This window comes from Symphalangus syndactylus, chromosome 4 (genome assembly GCF_028878055.3).
Source record: "Symphalangus syndactylus isolate Jambi chromosome 4, NHGRI_mSymSyn1-v2.1_pri, whole genome shotgun sequence".
In the NCBI taxonomy this organism is placed as follows: domain Eukaryota; kingdom Metazoa; phylum Chordata; class Mammalia; order Primates; family Hylobatidae; genus Symphalangus; species Symphalangus syndactylus.
Window position 1 is genome coordinate 26,665,845 of NC_072426.2, and position 20,565 is coordinate 26,686,409.

Below are 20,565 nucleotides of genomic sequence, written 5' to 3' on the forward strand. Positions count from 1 at the left end.
GCCTCACAGCCAGCCCAGAGAAGTGGAATCTGCACTGAAACTCTGGGTGGCTGGAGCCGGCGGACTGGGCATGCTCAGAAGCCAGGGCTGGCTTTGGTCTCAAGTAGGAAGCTTTGGCACTCGGGAGGCAGCGGCGACTTTGGGGAAAGTTGATCGGAGAGGGGAGGAAGCCCCAGGACGCGGAGCAGCGGCAGGAAGGAGCCCCCGGCAGCCCGGAGGAGCATGGGCACCTTGCGGGATTTACAGTACGCGCTCCAGGAGAAGATCGAGGAGCTGAGGCAGCGGGATGCTCTCATCGACGAGCTGGAGCTGGAGTTGGATCAGAAAGACGAACTGATCCAGAAGCTGCAGAACGAGCTGGACAAGTACCGCTCGGTGATCCGACCAGCCACCCAGCAGGCGCAGAAGCAGAGCGCGAGCACCTTGCAGGGCGAGCCGCGCACCAAGCGGCAGGCGATCTCCGCCGAGCCCACCGCCTTCGACATCCAGGATCTCAGCCATGTGACCCTGCCCTTCTACCCCAAGAGCCCACAGTAAGCAGGGGTGACGCGCTGGGTCCATGTGGCGCCCTGGCGATGGGGAGCTGCGGGTCTCTGTATTGTCTGTCGGCCCCCGCCCCTCCTGCTTGCCATGTCTGTCCTCATCCTCAGAAATGTTTCATTTTAACGGGCACTTCTTGCGGGGCTGTGCACGTTTCTCAGAGCCAGACTCACTGCACATACGTTGCCTTCGTGTCTTTGTCAGATGTCAAGCTATTATTTTTAAATATACATATACGTTCGTGTAAGCCACCTAGTGTACGTAGAGTTTGAACACGTCCCAGGTGTGTGTCCGACCGTGTGTGTGAGTGTGAGAGAAGAAATAAAAAGCCCCCTTGTCTCCCAAAAGCCCTGGCAAACCAGCCCAGCTGGAAAATCCTAAATGCAGGCTCATCAGACTTGAAATGAAATGCGTCTGATATCACCCATACTTTCTATGCTTTTGTGGCTCTCCCGGATTTCTCTACCTGCTGGCGCTTCACGCTGGTACCCTTCAAACCTGACGTTCTTGTCATCATCAAAGTGTGAAACATAAGCAAATATGCATAGAAAAAGGAAGAATTTTTGATTTCCTGAATTGGATGACATTTACAATCCATAAATGGAAGACTAGTCTGTTGATTTTGAAGAAATATTTTTTCATAACATATGAGGGAGAAGATTGCTTATTTTCCTTAAGGAACGTGCATAATGTTACTAATGGAGCATCTCCATCTCCCAAGAGGTGGTTGCTTGTTTCCAGGGTCAGATACAGATAAGCACACTTATTTAAAACGTGGACCCATTGTTTGCCTTACTCTTGGCTTCTAATGCAACCACTCTGGCATTGTTCTAGCCTTTTAGAGAACTGTGAAATTCCGATGTTAGTGGGCTTCATAACTTGGATGGGAAAAATTTAATGAAACTTGTTATACAACACTCAACTCAGAGTTCATATGGAGAGTAAAGCGACAGGAACATGAGGTTAACAGAGAATGTGGGAGAGCACCCAAAAGAACGGCATTTTAAATTAATAGATAATAACATAATCGATAAAACCAAGGATGTTGCTGCTTACTCTACTACTAACGACATCACTTTGGCTGGATGGCACGTGTTACATAATAATGCAAGGTCCATTGAAACCCTTCACTTCATAAATACATCAAGTTAATATAAGGAGAAAGTAAATATTCGATTATCTCTATTTGTATTTATTGGATGTTTTTTGGGGGGAATCACAGTATGTACCAACTATTACTTTTGAAAACTTAGAGTTATACCTATACATGTTGATTCCCATGGAACATTTGCTGTTCATGCAGGCTTAGTTTAGGGAGGAGTTTGTATTCTGCGAGGGAGTTGGAAAGAGACAATAAGGATAAACATTTCTGAGATTCTGACCTTAACAAATTGCCCTAATAGTTCAGCAGACTTAGATCTGCCTTAGAAACCTGAGTGATCTGAATAAACGTCAACTTTCTCTGGTAAATTAATTTGCAGTCCTGACATGCCTGACTGTTTTAGCTAATGAGGTACATGACCATCTCTCCTGGGCCAAGTTTTGCATAATGAAAAAATAACTCAAAGACAGCTCTCTGCATCTTTAAACATTTCATAGGATCTCATTTTCATATCCGCAGGACTCTTGAGTGACACAGAGCAAACTCTGCTTTTACAAAAAGACCATTTTAATAGGTTTCATAGTGAAGCATGTTCAAGCCAGCTGATAACTCCAGTTAAACATTCCATCAGAGATTTACAAGATTCTAGGCAGTAGAGAATGAGCTATACAATGTGATAAGTTTAAAAGCCTCTTTGTACATGACTTGTAGAATAACTGCATTGAAAAACAAACAAAAAAGGTCCAGAGTGGAAAATAAAGCTGGTGTGGCAGATAATTTACAGCATCCCATTATAATACGCATTTTATCTATCAAACAATGCTGTGTGTCCTGATACTGATTTCTTACTAATAACTTGTATTTTAAAGGACTCAGCTCTTAAGGTATTGCCATGATGCTTTGGGTGACTGAAGTATTTTATTGAGGAAAATGATAGAATGCCTTCCAAGCTTAAATAATTTTGGAAAAACATCTGTTCTTTTTTCACACTTACATAAAGAAAACTAGAAAAAAATTGGCTTGAGTAGTAGAAAGTGTACCTTTCTTAAGGAAAAAAGAAGTACATTGTATGCAAAATGAATAAATCTTATGTTGTTTGAATGGTTGTACAAGGTAGCTCCACAAAGAGTTAAGAAAACCTGCCAAACCAAAGAAGACTTGTTTGCATTTCAATGTATTTCACTATGAATAATTTGATTACAGGGACTTACTGGCAACAAGTGTTTGTGTCTTTATATTTCATCTTTACTACATCTTAAATGTAGCCATCTTTCTTATACATATAGATTATTGTGAGTTCAAGTTAAAATGAAACTATCTAAATAGACACATTAATTTCCAGTTTACGTTCATGCTAGTTTTTGATTCTCTTTCTTTTTAGATATAGGTAACTGCCGCACTAATGTTCTGTTCATTTATCTGATATATGCAAATATATCTGTTTTGTTTTTACTTACTGAGGTTGCCTTCTGAGGATTATAATTTTTTTTTTTAGTTCTGTTTTCTTGGTAAATTTGGTCATTTAAAAATAGTATAAAATGTAAATTAATGTAATAACTTGAATCATTTTAACATTTTTGGCTTGGAATTTTTCCTTTAATGTGGGAACTGGAGGGAAGGTTCTGTCAGATTCCAGCACTGAGCCAGGACACTCCTGCTATAACTATGAGGTAGGAGGAGGGTTTTTATTGGTCTCTTTCACAATCTGTATAGATACAGTACTTACGTGAAGCAAAGAACTGATGTAGCAGATTGGAATCTATATTCCACTGCTACCAAATAACTCCTTGAGAATGTAAAACTACTAAACTATATTTGGAAATAAATTGAGCAAATAAACCCTTAAAATGAAAAAACAAGACCTAAACATTCATTATGTGAGATCAGATAGCCTGTTGATTGCCTATGTAGAATAGTTCTTATGGACTTAAGTAATTTTATTTCATCATTCCTGAAATTGATTCTATATCATGTTAGAAAATTCAGTCTCTGAAATTTTGATCTAAACCCCTTATCTTTTGAAAATATTCCCAAATCTTTTCCATTTTCATGTCACAGGGTTTCAGTCATTTCAGTTGGATTATATAGACTTGAGTTCCTAAAAGTGGTTAGTGTCTTTGTATTTTTGTAAGCTGTTGCTTTCACTCCATGTTCTATTTTATTTCCTTTTTTTTTTCCTTTGTTGTTGTTGTTGTTGTTGAGACAGAGTCTCGCTCTGTCACCCAGGCTGGAGTGCAGTGGCACGATCTTGGCTCACTGCAACCTCCACCTCCGGGGTTCAAGCAACTCTCCAACCTCAGCCTTCGGAGTGGCTGGGATTACAAGCACGTGCCACCAATGCCTGGCTTTTTTTTTTTTTTTTTTAGTAGAGATGGGGTTTCGCCAGTTTGGCCAGGCTGATCTTGAACTCCTGAACTCAGGTTATCAGCCCACCTGGGCCTCCCAAAGTGCTGAGATTACAGGTGTGAGCCACCACGCCTGGCCCCTGTTTCACTTTTTCATTGTGAAGTACTTTGGAGGAGTTAAGGATAAAAATATTTATATTTATTTATTTATTTATTGAGACAGAGTCTCTCTCTGTCGCCCAGGCTGGAGTGCAGTGGCACGATCTCAGCTCACTGCAAGCTCTGCCTCCCGGGTTCACACCATTCTCTTGCCTCAGCCTCCCGAGTAGCTGGGACTACAGGCGCCAGCCACCACGCCTGGCTAATTTTTTTGTATTTTCAGTAGAGACGGGGCTTCACAGTGTTAGCCAGGATGGTCTCGATCTCCTGACCTCGTGATCCGCCCGCCTCGGCCTCCCAAAGTGCTGGGATTACAGGTGTGAGCCACCGCGCCCGGCCTATTTTTATTTTTAAGGAGGCATTAATTTTAAGAGATTATTTAATCTTTTAAATTTTATATTAATATATCTCAAGAAAAACAAAATGTTCCTAAAGGCTGTAATATTAAATTCTGTTGGAAGTTGAGAGAATTCTAGAATTCTAATGTAATCATAGATGGCATAATATTAAAACATAGATGTCTTGAAAGGTAGAAATTTAATTCCAAAAGTGCCCTACAGCTCAGTTCAATACTTCTGTGGGATTGCCTGTGACGTGCAAAATATTGTAAGGCATTAGAGGTAAGAGCTACATAGGTCCTACCATCCCGGAGTGAACAAGGGGTTAACAATACTGCACAAGTAAATATTCTAGAAAGTAGATAGAGTAAGGTAAGTCACAGGGGAGATAACTAAGACAGCTGGCAAAATATAATCAAGCCTGTTTAGTTTTATGGTGTCAGAAACTCATGTGGAAATAGAAGGGTTTAAAGTAAGTATTTGAAGAATGGCTATGATTTAGGTGAGTGGAAATGAGAGGAAAGAGGGAGGGATAGAGATAGGGACTGGGGAAATACATTCCAAGCCGTTAGCAAAGCGACAGCACAGAAAAAGAAAGCAGGGCCCCTCTGGGAATTGGCAGCAACTAGTGGCTGTGCTAAAGTACTGTGGTGGGAACTGTGGAAAAGCAAGTTTAGGCCAGTGAGAATGAGAATCTCAGTTTCCGTGATTTGATAAAGTAGGTGAGAGGGCATTTTTCTGGGTTGTAGAATAGCTAAGGCTCATTTGTGTGTGTGTGTCTGTGTGTGTGTGTGCACATGTGTGTGTTTTATACCAAGGACTAATAGTTACCCACTAATACAGTTCTGAATGCCAGAATATCAGTTCAGCTTTCTTATCCCCACCATCACAGTCCTGTTAATAGTCATAACTATACTAACTAGGTATGAGTAGTTAATTTAAGCAAAAAGCAGATGATTAGAAGTCTTAAAGAAACCAAGTTCCAAGTTCCTTTTTCCACTCACTTCCAAACGTTCCCATTGAAAATAATCTAATTTCATGCCACAGACTAGCACTGCAGATTCCTCACATACCTAAGCAAGCTGAACACCTATGAGAATTGAACCTGAAGTTGTTTTTCGAAAGTTGTCTTTCTTGTTTTTGTGGAGGAGTTAAATTCCAACCTAATGTTATTCTAATAGAGTTTCCAATTTAAGGTTGATTGTTAATTTGACATTACAGTTTGTGCAGTAGAATTGAAGTCCTGGAAGCATTTATAAAAATGTATGAGACAAGGGTGCTAAAACCTTATTAGGGTATTTTGAAGCACAGTCAAGTTGCATGCCCCCAAAATGGGTCATATAATGAAGATACTGGTAAGCCCTTAAATAGAATGGCTCTAGAAACTGACTGAGAATATAAATTACCAGCTTCCTTGCCCTACTGGGCCACATTTCCAAGCTCCTGATACTTGTTATCTGGATTCCTAATGGGAAAGGGTAGAAGAATACAGATGATGTTTCTATTGTTGCTGTTTGCAGGTTACAAGGCATATGAACACATTTTTTTTTCCTGTCTGCCTAGCAATGGAGGGTCTCCATGGTATCCTAGCAACCATACTCGAACACCAGGCTGCTGCTCTTTCTGCCATATCTACCATAGGTGCTGCCGCCCATCCCAAGAAACTGGGTCTGTTGCTAGCATTCTAGATCCTCTCACTTGAACCTTTCAAGCTCAGAGAACGCAAGACAATGTGATAAATAAGCACATGCTGAAAGCAGCATTTACCAGTATGCTCAACAGCTTATTATGCAATCACATCCTTGGCATTTTGAATCCTAATCTGAATTGTTGAGCTGGTACTGTTTGCCACCCCTTCCCCGACAGCCCTTCTCTGCTTCCTCACACTCAGTTCTGACACCGGTTCTGCTTCTCTCTCACCATCTTCTGTAACGACTGTGTTCCTCAGCACTTCCTTAAAATTTATTTTCTGAGAAGTTCCGTATGCACAACCTGTTTGAACTCTCTAAGGATAATTTTGTTTGGAAGAGCAGAGGAATGTTCATCCTCCAAAACTGTCATGTAAATATAAACAATAGCACAAAAACTTCAGCTACACCAAACAGATGTTTAACACAAGATGGAACTAATAGTACACTCTCAAAAGTGTCTTATTTCTGAATGAATTTTATAAGCATACTACTCTCCAGCTTTTTTCATGGCTTATGAAATTCACATAAGCATTCCTTCTGGAGGCTCTAGGGGAGACTCCATATCTTGTCTTTTTCAGCTTCTAGAGGCTGCCTATATTTTAAGCATGAAATTTGTAAGCAATGAAAAAAGCTGGAGAGTAGAGTGAGAAGAAGAAATGCCTATTGAGGGGACAAGAAAGGGCAAAATGAAATGAGTATTGGTAAAGCTATGCCATATTTGCAAGAAAGCTGGAAAATAGTGATAGGCTTTGTGTGCAAGTAAATAGGTGACAAGACTGGAAAAGAGCTTGCAAGTAAGATAGTACTTTATGGATGAAGACTGCGGTAGAGAAGAGGCACCCAAATTGGAGTATATAGAAGGCTTGCCTTCTTAGGGAGCTGTACTGAAGATAGTTTCCCATTAGACCAGTGCTTGTTTTGAATGCATTGTATTGTCCCTTTGAAATGCTCCTTAATTTGACATCAGTGAGGACTTGGTGGTATTTGTGCAGCCCATAGTGCAGAGGACAAGAATAAGGGCAACAACTCAGTGCATCCTGTTTCTGAATGAAAGCGTCAAGAATTACATTGCTCATCATCATCAGATTGGGTAATATTTATGGAGCATTAACTCTGTGCCAGGCACCGCTCCTGTGCTTTATATAGATTGTCTCTTTCATTGATTGATTGATTGAGACAGGTTCTTTCTGTCTTACTGCCCAGGCTGGAGTGCAGTGACACAATCATAGTTCACTGCAGCTTCAAACTCCTGGGCTCAAGTGATCCTCTTGCCTCAGCCTCCAGAGTAGCCAAGATTATAGGCATATAGCGCCACACCTGGATAATTTTTAATTTTTTCTGTAGAGACAGGGTCTCAGTTACACAGGCTGGTCTTGAACTTTTGGCCTCAAATGATTCTCCAGCATCTGCGCCTCCAAAGAAAGTGCTGGGAATACATATGTAAGCCACCGCACCCCACCTGATCATCTTTTTTTAGGATAAAAGCAACCCTGTGAGGAAGATTCTGGATTATCCCAATTTCACAGCATGAGAAAAAGAACTCTGGGGTGCAGAGAAGTGAAGCAACTTGCCCACAGTTACACAAGGTTGAGCCTGAATTTGAGCTCCAGAGCTTTTCTCCTTAGCCGCTAGGCTCTCTTACTGCCCAAAGGGCCATGGGGATTAGGTAGTTGCAGGAAAACTTTATGAATAACATATAGGTCGTTCTCTGGGGTGTATCTGTTCACCAATAGTTAAATAGGAAGCAGAAGGACTCTGGGACTAGTGGAAGAAATGATGTAGGATGGCGGTTCCCAAACTTTCCTGCACATTAGTATCACCCGAGAAACATAAAAATCCAATTCCTAGATTGTACCACAAACCAATTAAAATCACAATGTTTGCGGGTTGGAAGCTACATATCAGTAATTTTTAATGGTTCTTCAGGTAACTTTAACATGTAGCAAAATTTGAGAACCACTCTGATAGGAAGATGACAAGAGGAGTGTGTGTGTGTGTGTGTGTGTGTGTGTGTGTACGTTTGTGTGTGATATTAAAAAACCAGGATAAAATGTTCATCTAAAGAGTTGAATGTCTCTTTTGTCTAAAACCTTTAAGTGCTAGGGGCCTGCAAAAGCATAGCTGGATTTTTTTTTGCCAAATTATACGTGTAGACAGTTTAGTTGACGCCTTCTTCTTTATTCTCCTAAATAAGTGATCATTTCCCCACCTAGCCCATTGGTTCTCAAACATAACTGTATGTTACAATCACCTAGGGAGCTTTAAAACATACATTTGCTGGGCACCACCTCCAGAGCCTATGATTTAATTGTTCTGGGGTAGACATGAGGTATAGGTATATTATTTTTACTCCCAAAGTGATTATAATATTCAGCCAGGGTTGAGAACCTCTGCTATGACCCATTCATTGTTGATTGTTACAGACTACTTGAATTCCTATACTTTGGGGAAGCACCTTTCTTGTTTCTTTTTGAGCAACCCAAGTCCCTGGCTTGCAGTGGAGCCAGACAGCTTCAGCTCTCCAGTCTCCCTAGCATCTGAACCTGTCAGTGTGACTTTAATCTCTCGGGTTACCTGTTAAGGACCTGGGGCCCACAAAAGTGGCAGTAGCTCTGTTCAGTGGGTAAGTATGTTTCCCCTTTCCTGCCAGCCAGGGTTCCTGGCCACTGTTCAAATGTGAGACACATTCGGATCAGCCTTCATCCCAAGTTTTTTTTTTTTTTTTTTTTTTTTTTTTTTTTTTTTTTTAAATTCTCACTGAGGGCAGCTGCCTCTGTGGCCAGATAGTTTCTTTGGGTCCCAGCTCCTGCTATCCGATGCTAAGTTGAAGGTGAAACAATGATGAGTGCCTCTTGGAAGAGCAGTCTTGGGCTTGTAGCGTCTCTCCTGGTATGTGATGTCTCTGCAGCCAGCTACAGTTTTTTTTTTTTTTTTCCTACAGATATTTTATCCTTTTAAGGCAAACAGCGTGAGCTCAGGCTGAGGAGTACTTTCTGAGGAGACTTCAGAGAAAGCAGAACTAGCACATCAACCTTTCAGCCCCCTTTTCAGGAGGCTTGGTTTAAGTGGACAGATCTGGGCATTGCTGGCAGATGAGAGGTCTGAGACGACACCTGCAATAAAAATTCTTGGTGTGTCCCTCATGAAGACTTCCAGGAGAAATAAGAATTCCTAAACCGTGTGGTCAGACCTCACTGCTGCCCCTATTGCCAGCTCTGTGTGTCTTTCCTGCCCTCTGTCCCCTTAGATCCTTGTTACAAACTCCTCAAGGTGTTGCTAATGGTCTCTGCTAGGAGCCTATTTACATTTGTAATTTAATCATTATTTTCTCAGGTAAGGATCAGCCAATATATCACTTTATATAAGCAATGAAAATAGCTAATATAATTGCAAATACTTTTTGATAAAAATATTCTTAGAATCGGAGTCAGCAAGGAGCTTTTCTGTCTTTTCCCCACTCCTAAAATATGAAAATGTATTCAGCTGACAGATAGTATGTTAAAACAGAATAGATGTAATAAGGCTGCCCAGAGGATTGAGGACATTAATTATGCAGGGAAGTTAATCATAAGTAAAGTAAACACTTTCATTATGAATCCAGCTTCATGGAGTGCATTTCGTTATTGCACGTAATTGGGGAGGGATAAGAGGAATTAGAAACAATGAAAAACATGACCAAAAGCATGTGTTTAATTATTATGACTTAGCAGTTAGAAGCAGAATGATAGGCAGAAGTTGGTGGTAAGACACTGGGAAAATATCTGTGTCTTTGCATTCTTATATTCCAACCTATGAAAGGATGGGAGTTCATATAAAAAGAAGAAATTAGTGACAATTTACTACCAAGATATACTACTTTCATCTGCATCAAAAATAAAATGTTACTTTTGCCTTTCTAAAGATCATAAATGTAAATTAAACCTCAGATTTGCTTTAAGATATATGTAATTTAATTCACTTCTACATAGATGTGGAGAGAAAATGTAAGCTATTTACTTATACTTTGGCTGGGCATAAAGCATAAGTAAATACCTTACATTATTTTTATGTGGTTATAATATGCATCAAGAAACAGATCTAATGTTATTGACCTTCTAATATTTAGTTTCATTTTCTCACTTTTAGACCCTACCTACTGTTAAGAAGTAACATTGTACTTCTTTGAACATGAGGTAATTATAGTATCAGCCAGTCAGTTTAATTTGGTTAATTGGATTGAATGTCAGTGATGACAAATACACTCTAGTTAAGCAGAATACTTGGACTATTTTTGGAAACAATTGTATTATGGTAATATCAAGCTTTCACCAGAGCTTGGCCAAGGAATAAGGAGAAAATGTGAGGAAAAAACATATCTTCTGGATATACTGTACATCATCTTAATGGTCCAGTTTTATCAGTAAATTATGGTTTTGACAATGCTTCTAAGTTTGGACTGAAAAGGAAGAAGAAAATATGGCCAGGACAAAAAAGAAAAATGCAAAATCTAAGTTTTGCTCCTCTGGGGTAATTGCTACAGATGGAAAATAGGGTGGGTTGGTCATAAGCTACCATGCCTGCAGGTGGCTGGCAAACATGCTGTAAAAGGAAGCACAGCTCCACACTTCCATCTTCCTAATACCCACCTTACCTAAATCACTGGTGACTAAGTAACACGTTTTGTATTAAAGCGAGTAAGAGAAGATAGCCTTAGATTAGATTTGGGCTGGTTTGACAAGAGTGTCGCCATATCCTTCACAGAGGAATATTAAACATATGAAAGTGACATTTTGCTAAGCCTGTGTTGACAACTCATTATGTCAGTGGGAAGAGAGAAATAAGAAAATATGCATTGGAATGAACCCCTTTTGGAGGATACCAAAGCTTAGAAAAGTACGCCCAAAGACACTTAGAAAAGTAAGAGTAGTGTTTTTTTTTTTTGGCTGGGAGATCGATTCAGTGTGTTCCTCTCTGAGCAAATAGATTTTACTTAATGTAACATTTTTTTCAGTTCTGAATGTTACAGGAAAATCTTTTTTACCCATAGTGTATGGTACAGTGCAAAATGAAAGAATTGCTCAAAGTTCGTAGTCATTCATTGAATACCTAGCTTTATAAAAATGTAATGTGAACTCCATCATACACTTGTATGAGCAGTGTTTCTTGTTACAGATCTGAAAAGCTTTAGAAATAATGTGAAAGAAAGTATGCTATGATTTTTAAAAATAGTTTTAGCCTTGGTCAGGAAAAAGTCATTTTTCTCTTCTTCAAAATTTTACTTCAGATTTTTTGTTCTTCATCAAAGGAAAATATGACATGAAAAATTGTAACTTGCCTGATTCTGCTTTCCAGATGTTTTACCATTACTTAGTATGGAAACCTATATTCTCTTGTTGGAAAAAAAGGAGCTAAGTGAGAACTAAGTGATTCCCTGTTTATGTAGCACTGAATGGCATACAAATAAATAGATGTTACTTTGAAACTGTCCTCATGGAAAGGAATGGCAAATAAATAAAATAAGCTCACTGTGAATGAATTATCTTTTTTAACTTCTTGACACCTTTAACATACTTCATGAATTTATCTAGCCTTTGCCTTTCTGTTGGTTTGCTTAAGGCATTAACATATTTATTTTCCCTTCCTTTTGGCTTTTGGTGGGAAATGCTCAGCTTAATAAAAGCATTTTCTTTCTGATAGATAACAGCTAAAAGAGTGTAGCCCATATCCTTTCCAATAACAATAATTAGAGAAAGAACTTCCAGAAATAGAGAATTTAGGCACTTAGAAGCATTATGGATATGTGTGTTTGGGTGTTTGTTTACATGTTTTTAAATAATTATAATAACCTTTTTCCGAAAATTCTGATATTTGAAGAGTATCCATTAAAATTCATATTCTATTCATTATATAATCATGATAGTTTTAAGCAACTCACACCCTTAGAAAATGGAGAACAGAAGAACCAATATTGAAATATTCTGGTGAATATACCAAATTTGGTATGCAGACAGGTGTTATCAAGTTGAACAAACAGATTACTAGCTCCTTTATCCTGAAGTGTAAAAGCAAAAACACTGATCATCAAAGAGGAGGATATTCTTCTCCAGTGACCCTTTCTCATCTGAGGTTCGTCTTATCTTTTGGTGCAGTCACTGAAGTCCTGTGCTATGTAAGTCATCTATCGTAATAGAGCAGTGCTCCATCTTCTGGATTCCTAAGGGTTACTGTCAGGGTGATGGATGGAAAATGGCTCAAGTGTACATTTATTTGTCTTGGCAAGAGTGAGATTCTCTGCTAGATGGTCTTAGAGGTTATTAAAGAATATCTCAGGAAACCCTTGCTAGTGAGTTTTTAAATCATCTCTGACAGCTTTTCCCTCTCTTTCTTGATTCCTGTTAATAGATTTCAACACTTCTTTTTGTAGTTCAATCCATTGCTTTATCATCATGAAAGGAAGAATATAATATTAACAACTTCTCTTGCTCAAACTAGGCTCACTTTTTTTTCTTCATTTTTTTCTGGACCTAGAAGCAATTTCCTCTGCAAAGAAATCTTTGATAAAGTGAAAGTAGTAATTGTTACTTTTTAGCCTTGTCTTTAATGGTCAATTATTGATGATGATGATGATGATGATAATGATGATAATTACTAAAAATGTTTGTCTAACTGTATATCATATATGTGATCTCATTTAATTCTCACAGCCATCTGATAAAGTAGCTACTATTATCATCCCAGTTTTTCATATGGAGAAAATGAGGCACAGAGAAATTAGACAACTTGCCCAAAACAAAACAGTGGCCTGAAGTGCTGCAATGCAGGGTTATATAAGCCCAGAGCTCATGTTCACACTCTATATGCTGTGTTGTTTAGCTATTTGTTTCATCAACCCATTGTTAGCAGAAGTCTCTTGTGCAGTTTTGTTTTTTTTATATAGACAGCGCTTTGGTAATTTTTAATATGCTGTATACCCATACTCATGATGGTCATGGGTACATTCTCTTTTAGAGACTAGCATGACTTAGTATAATGATAGTTCTTTCAATAATACTGTATTGCTACTATATTTAATTTTGGTTTGTGGTTTTGTTTTGTTTTGAGACATGGTCTCACTCTAGTGCCCAGGATAGTGTACAGTGGTACGATCTTGGTTCACTGCAACCTCCGCCTCCCAGGCTCAAGCGATCATCCTGCCTCAGCCTCACAAGTAGCTGGAATTACAGGTGCATGGCATCACATCTGGCTAATTTTTGTTGTTTTTGTAGAGACAAGGTCTTACTGTGTTACTTAGGCTGGTCTTGAACCCCTGAGCTCAAACGATCCACCAGCCTTGGCCTCCAAAAGTGCCAAGATTACAGGGGTGAACCACTGTATCCAACCTCTATATTCAAATTTTTATTAAACACAACTACATATACCTAAAGCATTTCTAGTTGATTCATACATAGAAAGTTTTCCCCATCTTGTACTTGAGTATTTTGTTTTTAGTTTAAAATTTTTAAGTAGCATCGGCTTGTTCCTCTTGAATCAAATTTCCATTTTGAAGAAACATTCCCTCAATTTTCCAATGGTTTACTTCCTCAATTATTTCCCTCTTTTCCCTTAAATATTAATGTCTTTAATAGAAATTTTTGGAAAGTGTATCAGTGCTTTCTGATTCTTTATTCTGGCAATTAATAAAAGTTTCTATGGATTGGTTTTCAGTTTTTTTTGTGGTTCAATCATTTACCAAATATTTATTAAGGAACTAATATAGAGTAGGACTATAGTATATGTGTCTTCTTCTCACTCACATAGCGTTTAATATCTGAAAATTAGTGGTTGTAGGTTATATGCTAAAAAAGACACTCCCTTGTTTCTTCCAACATGGATTGGACCCAGCATTCCTAGGTTGGAATTGTGCTTCCAGTTCTCAGTGTTTGGGTTTGTGGTGCCATGTACATTTTTTCCATATCCATCAGAGTTTGAATTTCTATGTTTTGACTGTTGTTGGTTAACAACTACCTCCCCCAGAAAATAGTAAGTTACATGAAAACAAAGTCAATTTCTCTGTTGCTCCATGTTACATCCTTGGAGCCCAGAAATGGGATGGCACACAGTAGATATTTAATATGATTTTTTTTTTTGTCAAATGAAGGACAGGATAAAACCTCTTCATGTTTCTGGCCCTTAGAGACTTCAGTTTTTAATTTACAGTTTTAAACATTGGAAACCTATGTCACTGAGCTCAGTAGAATTTCCAAGCATGTTTGGTATTGCATTTGGATGCTTTGGCATGCCTTTGTGGATTGCCTGTGCTCCAAATGGTCATGATAATCCCTATCACTCCATACTCCCTTCATCTAGCCCATACCCCTTGTTTATGTTATGGGCCTGCCCTCTGAAGGCATTTCCATTTTTCAGATTGGGATTACGGTCATGAAAAGTTCCTTCTAGTTTGAATAATCTGTGATTTGTAATGCCTTTCCAAGGAGGCACACTTGTTCTACAACTCTAATAAATGTGTAATCCCAAACTCTGCAACATAAAATCTCATAAATTGGTTAATCTTAAAAATAAGGTAGACTGATTGCTAATAAATACAAGCATGGGATTAGTGGAAATAGAAGAGAATCTTTTCAAATTTTTACTAATTTTATTTTGCAGACACAGCCAGAACACGTACTAAGAAAATCCTTTCAAATTTAGATATAATTTTTACTCTCCAAAAATTCTTGAAGATCTTAAAATTATGAGTTGGTAGAGACCATTAAACACATAAGGAAATACTTTTTAACTAGGTGCTTGCCTCAACATTAATCAAAATAAACACAGGAAAAATGTAAAGGTGGAATTTGCTTGTATATTGTCTCTTAGCTCTTCAGGATGGAAACTGGGAACACCTAATCCTGTAAAAAACTTTTCACCTCATCTAGTCATATGCTTATGTGAGTATCTGAAGTTATTTTTCTAGGTGACCTATTTACCAATGCAACTATAGATTTTGCAACATATTCATTGGCTAGAAAAATAAATATGTGTATGATTTCATTTATGCCTCACAATATCTGAGCAAATAATGGAGGACAGATCATCACTGTTGTACAGATGAGAAAATTAATTATCAAAGAGTTAAGGTAATATAACCTAAATCTAGTAGTTCTTAAATGATACAACTGTAAGCCCAGTAGGTCATCAGACTTAGTTCAACCCATTCCTCACTCTCTGTGGGCATTAATGTACTCTTGAGATTACCTTGAGAAGCCACTGAGTCCTGTGGTTCAGCAATGCATTTATGGAAATTACAGAAGGTAAGCTCAGAACATGGCATATACAATGGATAAGAGAATGGGTTCTAATTTAATTGCTACTTTACCACTAACTAGGTGTGTAATATTGAATCTAATCTTCCATGTTCTCACTATAAATGAGGATTATAACTTTTCCCTTATTGGAGATAATGCTTGAGAATCCCTCAGCCCAGTGCTCAAAACATAGTATGGGGCTCAATAAACAGTTGCTGTTGAGGTTCTCATTACTATCATAATTTTTATCAGTTTTGTTAAACCATTTTCCATTGATAAAGTGCTGTGTACATATCTAAACCAAATGGAAGAGCATGAGATGGAAAGAAGTTCAGTAATGACAAGGTCCTGGAGCACAGCCCAACACAACCCAGCTTGGCTTTACTGAGTATGACTCAGAGGAAGATTGAGTGACAGAAAGGATCCTACACAATTTCTGTGTGGGATAACTGTGGGCAAGAAGGTTTGAACATAGGCAAGTGTGAAGTTCCATAATAATGTTATTTATTTTATTCAATGAGCAGTTATAGGCCTACCAAAAATTTAAGAATGGATTGATGAAGTTTGTACTGAGCACTATGTATTTAAACCATGTTAAAAAAATCATGAAAATAATTGTATTATGCCAAGGGAAAGCTGTCTATGCTCTAAAAGACAGGAAGTATTAATATTTAGTGGTTATTCTGTGCAGATACATGTATGTGAAATTATAATAATATTGTTCGTAACATTTATCTTAACACTTGCAGCCACTATATATGTAGCCTATGGCATTGCTGCTCTGGAGGAAAGTTTTAAAGACCCACTGCTTTAATGATTTGATTTAAATCCATCAAAAGTGTTCAAAGAAAAATGGCTTTTCTGTTTGTTGAAATGTTTGCATAGAAGTCATTCACTAGTAATAGATTTCTATTTGAAAACCATTTATTCCCAACTTGAATGTTTTCTGTCCAGCCCAAGAAGCTATCATATGTAGAACATAATCTTAGCTTATAAATGCTTTCTGTTAATGACCTTGATACTGTATCTCAAGATGTCTTTTCAAAAACAATATGATTGTGGGTAAAAGCAATGATAACAGCCCTGCTTGCCTGTAGAGGAATACATTAATGGTCTTGGACAAATTCTTGACAGTCATAATGATGAGCTGATAATGGAATGCTTTAGAATAAACATAAAAATACTAGTTTATTTTGAGATGTGTCATGTAATACAAGAAAGATTATTTTTAACAGCTTTATTGAAGTATAATTTATATACCATAAAACTTACCTAGTATACATGTAAAATACAAGGTTTTTCACTACATTTATAGACTTGTATGACCATCACCACAATCCAGTTTTGGAACATTTCAATTAGCCCCCAAATTTCCTGGAACCCAATTGCAGTCAGTCCCTGCTCCACTCCCAGGACCTGGCAACCACTAATCTGCTTTCTTTATTTATAAATTTTCCTTTTCTATACCTTTCATATAAATAAGCATTTTATTTTACAAATATCAATTTACTTGAATGACTATGTGACACAATTTATGGCTTAGTCAATGAAGTTTAGAATGCTAAGGTTGTATTTGGACCCAGGACATTTGTTGTTATATTGCACACTAAATCTCATTAGTTTCAGAAAAGCTCAATTGGCCTGGTTTTTGTTGTTGTTTTTGGAGAATTGAAGCATTTAGTTTTGTACCTAGATCTGGTATATTAGTGTATTAATGACCTGATTAGCAGTAACAACAGCAGTGGTAGCAGGTTGCCATTTATAGAATACTTAACGGTGTTCAGGCATTCTACTGAGGATTAATATACCTTTTCCCTCTAATCTTCGTAAGAGTTCTGAAATATAGGGAGTAATTGCTCCATTTTAGGGACAGCAAAAGTAAAGCAAGCTCAGAGAAGTTAAGTAATTTGCCCGAGATCACCTGATGCTGCCTGTGCCTATACTAAGAATGATTAATCTTGAGGTACTCTGGTAAGCAAACTGTATGGCTTCTGCTTTTCTGCAGCTTTACAGTTATTTCTATTTTCTTCAGCACTAAGATATATCCTTGAAATTACCTTCCAACTTGCCTTTTTGGCTTCCTGTGCAAATTCTGCCATGAAGTATTAAAAGAACAGAGTCAACAGTTTAAAGATAAGCACTGATCCCTGAGGTGAATATAGAATTGATCAGGGAGCTGTTTGTGAAATGAGAGAGGCAAAGAGAGAGAAGAGATTTGATTGATGAAATAAAGAAATGGACAAGCACACATGAGAAAAATGTAATACAAAATAACTTTACAGGCGTAGAGAGAAAGGGAGAAATTTCAGTTCTTTAGATGTGCCTGAAGTGATGATTTCATGAAGAAAGTGGAGGGTTTCAATTAAACTTCTCTTTTGAATAGAAATGATTTTAAAGGAAGAATTCTAATGGGTTCTTGTGCCAGTGAGGCTGAAAGCAGATGAAGAAGATGAAATGGTCTCTAATGTAGGTGGTCCCAAACCCAGTGGGACATAACTGATTTAGGTGGCTGAAGCTAACTCCACTTTGTCTCACTAAGGATCCTCCGGGCTTGCTAACTGGCTGGCTATGTTCCCCAGAAGCCTTTGCTCTGATGCCTATCAGTTCTGCCTGGTGCAAAGGCTTCTGGGTTATGAGCCAACTGGGGATGCTGCCAAATCTGTTGCTTATTCAGCAGTGAAATGAGGTAGCACTGTCAGCTTGCTTTCTTATTGTGCAGGTACCAGAAATGAAGTTTCAGTGTGAGAGAATAAAGAATAGTCTTACTTTGAGGATTCACTGGAGATTGATAAAGGAATTTCAGAGACAATAAACTGTTCCATGTGTTTATAGTAAGTTGGAGATTTAAGATTCAGTGACAGATTTTTGTATTTAAATAAGTAATGATGAACAAAAGTGAGCAATGTTTGTGGATGGGAACCAGCTTGGATAAATAACTAGGTGCAAAGCAATTAGGAATTCAAAATATTAGAGATATACCTATGTATACACATAAACAAAGGATTTAGAGGATTTTATAAAAATGCATGTGATGCAACAGGATTTTCCAAACACACTGTGAATCGTTGTGCAGGTTGATACTGCTTCCCTGTGTTTTGTTTGTTTGCAGAATCCAGAATGGTGAGCAAAACCTAAAAGATATAGAGACCCTGCGGTTCTCAAAGTGTGAGCCCTGGACAAACAGCTTCAGCGTCACCTGGGAGCTTGTTAGAAATGCAGATTCTGAGATATCTCTCCAAACTCTTTGAATCAGAAACTCTGGGCTAGGGCTAGCAATCTGTATTTTAACCACCCCTCTAGGTGATTCTGATGTGCCTTAAAAGTAGAGAAGCCCTGGAATAATATAGGATGGGAATTTAGAGCTGAATGTGGCAGACTGTACCATAAACACTAGTGGAGGTAGTTTATCCTAGTGCCCAAAATAATGGAGCAGAGATTTTTAGTTAGGAGATGTCTCTCCTTGCACTTTGCTAGTACTTGGCTTGTTCCCCTCCTTTTCAAGGCTGATCTGCGTTTCACCTCCAGGAGAACTTTTCTGTCCATACCAGTCTGAAATACTTTGTTTTATGGTATACTATAGGTTTGCATTTCTTTAGGTCTAATATTCTTTTGGTTTTTAATGTCAACTCTTGTTTTGTTAATTATTACTTCATTTTTTTCCACATTTTGTGAGGGTGTACATTATATATATCTATGTATGTGTGTATATATATATTTTATATGTATAGTATATATAAATATATGTGTGCGTATATTTTTATATATAAAATACATACACACATACACACGCACTCAGGTACTACCTCCCTTCTCTGAACAAGTCACTTTTATCCCATACATTCTTTATTGCATTATCTTACCTTGGTTTCTTGAGAGCACTTAATTACCTGAAAGTATGTATTTATTTGTTTCCTTGTGGTTATTTGTCCAGGTAAGCTCACCTTTGTTGATCCAGGCCCCAGGCTTCAGACCCCAGAACAGTGCTTGGCACAGTAGACGTGCAGTGAACAATGAGTGCTGTTTGTCTATCCTGATCTAGGCTCTAAACTACTAGGGGACAGAACTTGTGTCACAACCTTAAATTAGAAATACATATGTAAAGAGACTAGCATAGTATCTAGGGCATAGAAAACACTTACACAGTGTTATATATATATATATATATTTCCCTTTTATTCTTCTCGTAGCACTCAGCTTCTAACATTTATTTGCACTGAGTCTGTACTTGAAGATAGATGAACATAACGATTGAGACAGAGTATTAAATCTTAGCAATTAGGAAACAATGGAATATATCAGTATTCTCTGTGTTTTCATTCTGTATGGATTACTTATTGAATGGATCGTGTTTGGTTTTGAGCTACAAATATAAGAAATTCTAAAAATTAAAATACATGCTAAACAATTAAAATCTGTAACATAAATGCATAATTCTTACCTGAAACCTTTGGATCCCAGTGTGCTTTAGAATCCAGATTTTTTTTTTCTTTCAGATTTTTGAAAGGTATCATGAAAGATACATGTAGAATGGATTCTGTAACATCCACTGGGGGTCTAGGGCAGCGCTCCATAAAAAAAACGTATCTACATTTCTTCAGCAAAACATGTGGATATTTACTGAAATAGGAAACACAAAAGCTGCCGAAACCCTTGTGGTCAAATTAGGTTGGGTTCTGTGACCGAGTGAGTTTTCTGCAAACGTACAAAACTTTGGTGTTTAGAGTTTTGATTTTGGCTTTATGTGTAAGGATTTATAGACCTTACAGTCTATAAGCAAAACTAATATTTATATTTCAGACTGTTTTTCATCTTCAGAAGCTATATTAGTCCACAGTTAGCATTTGAGGCACTTGAAGCTTAGGGAAATTAAATAACTTGATCAAAGTCACAGTGCAGTATACAAATAAAAGCTGAATTTGAACTCGGGTCTGGTCGAATCTACATTCCTTACTCTTTTCCCTACAGAGCACTGATCCTTAAAATCACACGTTACAGATAAGAAAGGCTATAAAAGTTGCAAAATGTACCCCCTTCATTATACAATTAATGACAAAGACGTCTAGAGGGTTTGTGATCTATAGTAACATCACTGCTAAGAGGCACATTCAGAATCCAGGTCTCTTAATA

General features: G+C 37.9%; 1 protein-coding gene across 2 annotated transcripts in view; it reads left to right on the top strand.

Annotated features, from left to right (window-relative positions):
- Positions 1-20,565, top strand: part of PRKG1 (protein kinase cGMP-dependent 1) — a 1,318,464-nt gene that overhangs the window by 83,399 nt on the left and 1,214,500 nt on the right. The window contains exon 1 of one of the 2 annotated variants that reach the window (XM_055274327.2): positions 12-533. The exons of the other annotated variant lie outside the window; for it this stretch is intronic. Coding sequence (XP_055130302.1) covers positions 223-533 — 311 coding nt within the window. The 5' untranslated portion in view covers positions 12-222. Of the gene's footprint in view, positions 1-11; positions 534-20,565 lie in introns of those variants that run through there. 2 annotated transcript variants of the gene reach the window in all.